General features: G+C 34.2%; 1 protein-coding gene across 1 annotated transcript in view; it reads left to right on the forward strand.

The window, feature by feature from the left end:
• The window catches only part of KIF20B (kinesin family member 20B), a 42,442-nt gene extending 36,772 nt beyond the window's left edge, over nt 1-5,670 (forward strand). The window contains 4 exon segments of the mRNA XM_059821079.1: nt 1,549-1,626; nt 2,388-2,535; nt 4,108-4,250; nt 5,530-5,670. Of these exon segments, the coding sequence (XP_059677062.1) occupies nt 1,549-1,626; nt 2,388-2,535; nt 4,108-4,250; nt 5,530-5,607 (447 nt within the window). The 3' untranslated portion in view covers nt 5,608-5,670.
• Nucleotides 5,671-6,000: the final 330 nt, after the last annotated feature.

Consider the following 6,000-nt stretch of genomic DNA (forward strand, 5'->3'; position numbering starts at 1 on the left):
AAATCTTCACTGCTCCTACCTGAACTGTGTGTTCCTTTCCTCTGCATTTTATCAGCATCAACACAGCTATCTCTTAAGACACTTAGTAATCCTACTATGGGGGCTTATGAATCTCTATACTTCTAAGGACTTTTGAAGCTGACAGGTGGGTATGGGGGAGATAACCTGTAGATGATTTGGCTAGGTGGTAAGTGATCTCTTTCAGTGAGTTTGTCTCAGCTGGAGAGTAAAATATCTGATGCTTTTCTAGCATTTCTCATTCAAGCATTCCCAAGTGATATATTTTTTTAATCACTTAGTAAAATAGTTAAGGGAAATAATCACTTCAGTGATTAGTGTTCAACAGTACTTCAATAAACTAATTTTGTTAAAGCTGGATTGCAAAAGTAACTGTTAAAAGCTGTGTAAGTTAATTCATCTGGAATTCAACACTTCCTTCTAGAATAATGTCCAGAGTTGATGTAAACTTCTTGTGTCTTGAACCAATTTTCTTAGACTGGTGTTCTCTCAGGCTCCTGGAAAAGTAGGTGTAAAAATAACTGCCCTTCTGAAAGCACTGAAAAAGTACCGAACCTTATTTACAGATAAATATATTTCATCTAACGTAGTTATCCATGTTTTTAGAGAATACTGTTTTACCAATCCATTTAAATCCTTTCATAGTGTAGTTGTCCATGTTCATACCCTTATGGGATAACATTTAGCTAAGTAATTTTTCAATAACATGGAACTAAATTTAAGAGTATCTTATTGCTATTTTATTCATCTGAATGTTACTCTTAAATATTATTTTCATGTTACATATGCCAAAGAGGAATAGATTATAAAATGATTCAGTAACTTTAACCATCAGAAGTCTACTGAAGACACAACTTGTTTTTCAAATTTCCCAAAACTGAAAAGCACATTGTCAGCACTAAAACTAAGGACTGAGGGAAAACCTATGGTGCTAAAATAACCACATACTGCTCATCTCAATTTTTTAAAAAATAAAACAAAACCCCCCTTGTTTTTTAGAAACAAACAAAACCAAATCTTTTGCAGAGACTCCCTTCCAATTAAACAAAGAACAAAATCCTGTTTCCCTTTTCTGACACTGTTACCAGTTGGTATGGCTATCGGTTATCTGAAATCCCTTGGCACCACTTCACAAGATAAATGTCTTTTAATGACAGCTTAACAATGGTACTGTGCTACCAACCTGGTTTTTGTAGTTGTCACCATAAATCTGAACTTACTTTTAGATTTATTGAGTTAATTTCAATTTGTGTGATCGCTTGTCAAATATCTTAAAGCCAAAAGTATAGGAAATAATGGAGAGAAGAAAATAGTAAATGTCAGGATGGTTTGACTACAGGTACTTCTAGTTCCCTTCCACAAGTTTGTTTAGCATTTAATTCACATTTGAATAGTTACCTCTATCCAGTGTTAGCCAATGCCTCCCTGCTGTTGGTCATAGCATTTAAACAGTGGCTGCTTCTGTAATATAAATAATCATTGTTCTTTCCAGAAGAATACTATTTAAAATTTGTTATTTATTTTTCCTAGGATTTTGTGAAAAATGAGAACAAGAAAAATGCAAAACCTGCCATGACTAATTCACCTTCTACAAGCAACAAGAAAATGGTTTGGTTTTGTTCTATTTTTGAAGTTTAGTTTGGCCTTTTCTGTAAAGGTGGATTTGTGAAAGGAGCAAACGTTCTTATGCAGCAGTATCTTATCCTTACCTATGTACTTGAATAGGATTCTTAAACACTTACATTGTCTTCCTACTAAACTCCATAAGCTAAAGAAAGAGACTAAGTCTGTATTTGCCAAGCATGCGTACTAGCTGCAGTGTACAATGATTCAAACGGAAGGATGTTGCATATTGAATAGTTATGAAGACTAGTTTGAACATACTATTAGTATACATGATGCTATAAGCAATGCCTTTGAAGTACAACTGAGGTTCATGTCATCTATACGCGTGACAATTATAGAAAGATAGTAGTAACCTGGGCAGGTTCAGAGGGTAGATGGTAAATTTATTTTCCTCGTCAGTTTCCTCCCGTTTTATTTATAACTAGAATAGTTATAGAATAATATGTCTAATGAAATACTCTACAACTTTGAATCTTTTTTTTTTAAAGAAACTATTTGTTTCCTATATTACTCATGCTCTTAAATGTATTCTGTGAAACTTTGATAATTTGTTTTCTTCTGGGTATAAAATGAGTTTGTCTACATTTCTTGCTGTGGTAGTATTGTTAGCATAATGAACAGGGGCATCAGTAGCAAAGCTCAAAATGTCAGTTTGAAAATAACACTGAAGCCAGATAAAATGGAATTAAATTTGAAGATAAGTGAATTTTCAGCTTAAACAATGATCTTGTATTTCTGCACAGGTGTCTCCTACACAGTTGTTTAGGAAAGAATACCCCTTAAGAAAGCAAGAATCTACTTCAAGTAAAAAGTCAGCTAAAAAGAAAGATGGTACACTACAAAAAATTGGAGATTTTTTCCAAAGTTCTCCTACTATTATTCACTCTAAAGGTTTGTACAGAACAAATAAGGCTTATTTCATGTTCTCTGGGCATTGTAGAATGGCTTTTTTCTACTGTAATCTGTTAATGTATATGTTGTTAAAAGACATGTTCACTGCATTAAGTTATTCTTTTGTCTATGAAATAATGAAGACTGAACTGGGGCCTGCTATATTGAATCTTGCAGAGTAGAAAAGACCGTTTGATTGCAAGGACCACGTGGTTCTAAAGTTTAGGTTAAGTGCGAAAGGTAAACCAGGTGGAATGAAAGGACACAGTGTGGAATATGTGCATATAAGTTTATCATAAAAGCAATGATAACTGTTAAGCTCAAAATGTCTAAGTTGCTTTGTTCTTGCTTGCAGTAAAAGTTAAAGCAATTTCAGAAACTTGCCCTACTGCTCCAAAAAAAAATCAAGACCTGAATCCAAACTTCAAATCTTACCTTGTTCTATAAGCCATCCCTCTTCCCACTCCCCCTGTGCACCCCCCACCCACCTGCTTTGTTTCTGTGGAAACTGTATTAATGATTTTTGATGTACGCATGTGGGAGGGGAAGATTAGTTCTACATAATCTGAAAGCCGGTGTCCCATGAAAATACTTGGAAGACTTCAATAAACTGACTGTGAAGCAATTAATGGATTTCATTAAGTATAGCCTTGGGAATATTAATTGCTAGGACTTTCCATTGAAGAATATATTTTTATTCTTTCCTACAGTAAGACATGATCTCTGAGTTACTGTGTTTTTAAACAAAAGATTAAAATTAGCAGAGGGCACAAGGAATTGCCAGCATTAAAGTCTAAAAGACACTATTATTTGGTTGGTTAAAACAAGGTCAGTCATTATTCAATGTAGACAGTTAAAATTAAGATCTCTGTACCAACTTGAATACTTGACTTGCAACAGAGTACTTCTTATCTGCTGTAAGACAGTCTAGATTATGATAGTGGGATTTTTAAAATTTTCCAGGTTTGTCAGATTGGTTCCATGAGGACAACATATCACTATCAGTGGAAGTCAAATTCAGACTACTCAAAATTTCACCCTGAAAATACTTAATTTGAGCAAATGAGTTCTAGTTTGTAACCTTTATTACCATGTCCTGTATTTTTTTCCTCTTTTGTATAACTTAGTATTGTTTGGGATTTCTTCTTTTCTTCTAGCTCATAATATACACATACTCATCTCTTTTTATAGATCTAGTACTAGTTTGATAAAACTATACAAGTATATAGAGAAAATTGACTCTACCCTGTGCTTCTGCCAGGAGAAAGAAGTTAAGCCTGTTGTTCAACTCCTGTTGAAGTGTTTAACTTCCAGTGAAATCTGAATCCTAATTATTTTTTTTATATGCCATTTCAATGTGTCCTTTAAGCTTTTGCATATGAAGCTGTTGAAAACTGTTTCCAGCTATAGAAAACTGTGGTAGTCAAATACCACTTCTTAATTTTTATATTTAATCTTAAGACTATACCTGTTTCCTTTTCAAACTGTTTTTAATAAAGCTTGCATTATTCATTAATTTTGAGGCTCACAAAACCAGTAAGACATTGATTTACAATAAAGGTTTTCTTTTAGCAAAGCAGCTGATTGCGACAATAAGCTCTCCCAAGTCTGCAGAACCAGAAAGTGTCAAAGAAAAGGAGCTCAAGCCAAAACGAGCTAAGAGAAAGCTGTATTCGACTGACATTTCTTGCCCTCTAGATATCCCTGCTTCTTCGGTAAGTGATTAGAGGTTACTGTTCTGTCCATTGTAACATATTTCTGTAATCTTGACTTAAAATAAACTATTAGGGAGGCAGAACAAACCTGAAGATCTGATCAAGTTGCAGAAAAGGTTTGAAAATACTGACATATTTCTTGATTCTACTTAACCATTCCTTTTGTTTTTTTTTCTTACTGCTAACTTACTGTATAGGTGATACAGCAATCACAGAGATATCTTTAAATTTGGATTCATAGATATCTTAGCTGTGGTATGCGGAGGATTACTTTTTTCCTCTACTACAGCAATTGAGTCTTACTTTTGTTTTTCCAGTAGTTGGTGTTCATTTAAGTGTATCGTAAAGGAAGAATAGAAATAGAGATCATTGAGGGATGCATAGATTTGGAATAGCATGACTGAAACACTAAAGATAAAGGTCTGCATGTACAATTAACTTTGCAGGGCAAGCAAGCACCTAAGATAATTTCTGATTCTGTTTATGCCCAGCTGATATTTGGGTTACTTTAGGATGTTGATGCGTTCATGCTTTTCGAATGCACAGTTTAGATAGCCTTCTGGGTGTGCTTAAATTGTGTTGCACTGTCTAAGCCAGCTTAAAAAGAGTCTTATAGGCCAGGGCTTGATAGATTGTTTCTGAAATCTAACTTCATTGTTTTGACAGTAACTATAGTGCTGAGCATACTCTTGCTCTGTTGAAGTACATCTCTTAATTCTGTTCAGTCCTTTGTTCCCTTCATTATGGTGAGCGTTTGTCCATACTGAGATAGCCTGTTGAATTTTCTGTAAATTGTATGAAAGGATGCGGCAGAAACCAAAATGCTGTCCATAGGAGTATGAAGAAAATGACAGAAATGCAGAGCAAAAGAAGCTAAGAAGCTTGGAAGTGAAAGGAAAAGTGAAAGACTGAATCCTGGGAAAAATCGGAGAAAGCTAAAGGAATTTAAGCTAAAAATGTTTTCTGAACACTTCTCGTTTCACAAAATGAGTGTTAGAGATTAGAAGTGAGAGCTGCTTTCAGATCACGTTTTTCTTTGGACTTTGGTATTTGTTTCAGCAAAAATGGAATTTTGTATGTTCCCAGTATTTGTTGCTTATTATGATGCACTAAAATGGTCTCTCTATTCTGGAGACGTCTGACTAAAAGACAATAAGCAAATTTCATTCTGAAAACAGCTTTTGGGAAAAACCATGTTGTTGGTTACATGGGTGTAGAAGTGCATGTTATTTGTCTCTGAAGAAATGCTGAGTAACTCTTGAAATATTGTCTTTTTCAGATCTTTATAGAACAAAAAGAGAAGGAAAGTGATCATCTAATTATCAAGCGACGGCTACGATCAAAACCAGCTAAATAATCTTGTAAAACCGTGTTTGTATTTCCTAGTTAGAGCATATTTCCATTGTATCATTTCAGCTGATTGTATATAGGAAGTAATAGATACTTAGTCATGCTCCAAAGGTTTATATAGATGTATAGAATTGTTCTGATGGTTTCCAGTTCTGACTCCATTAAAGCTGAAATACTGTTCAAGAAAGCTTGTGTCTGAATCTTTTTTTAGGAATGGTGTCTTTGAAAGTACTCGTAATTTACCCACTGTACAGTAATAACTATGCCTGTGTGGAATGGTTTCAGTTGCTTTTTTCTGGTGGCCAGTTTACCTACCATAACTTTGAGTGGAAAAAAATTAGTACACATGAAAACTTGTATATTCTTAAATTCTTTAAAAAGATTTTAAAAAATTCTGTGA

Source organism: Gavia stellata, chromosome 9 (assembly GCF_030936135.1).
Source record: "Gavia stellata isolate bGavSte3 chromosome 9, bGavSte3.hap2, whole genome shotgun sequence".
Taxonomy (NCBI): domain Eukaryota; kingdom Metazoa; phylum Chordata; class Aves; order Gaviiformes; family Gaviidae; genus Gavia; species Gavia stellata.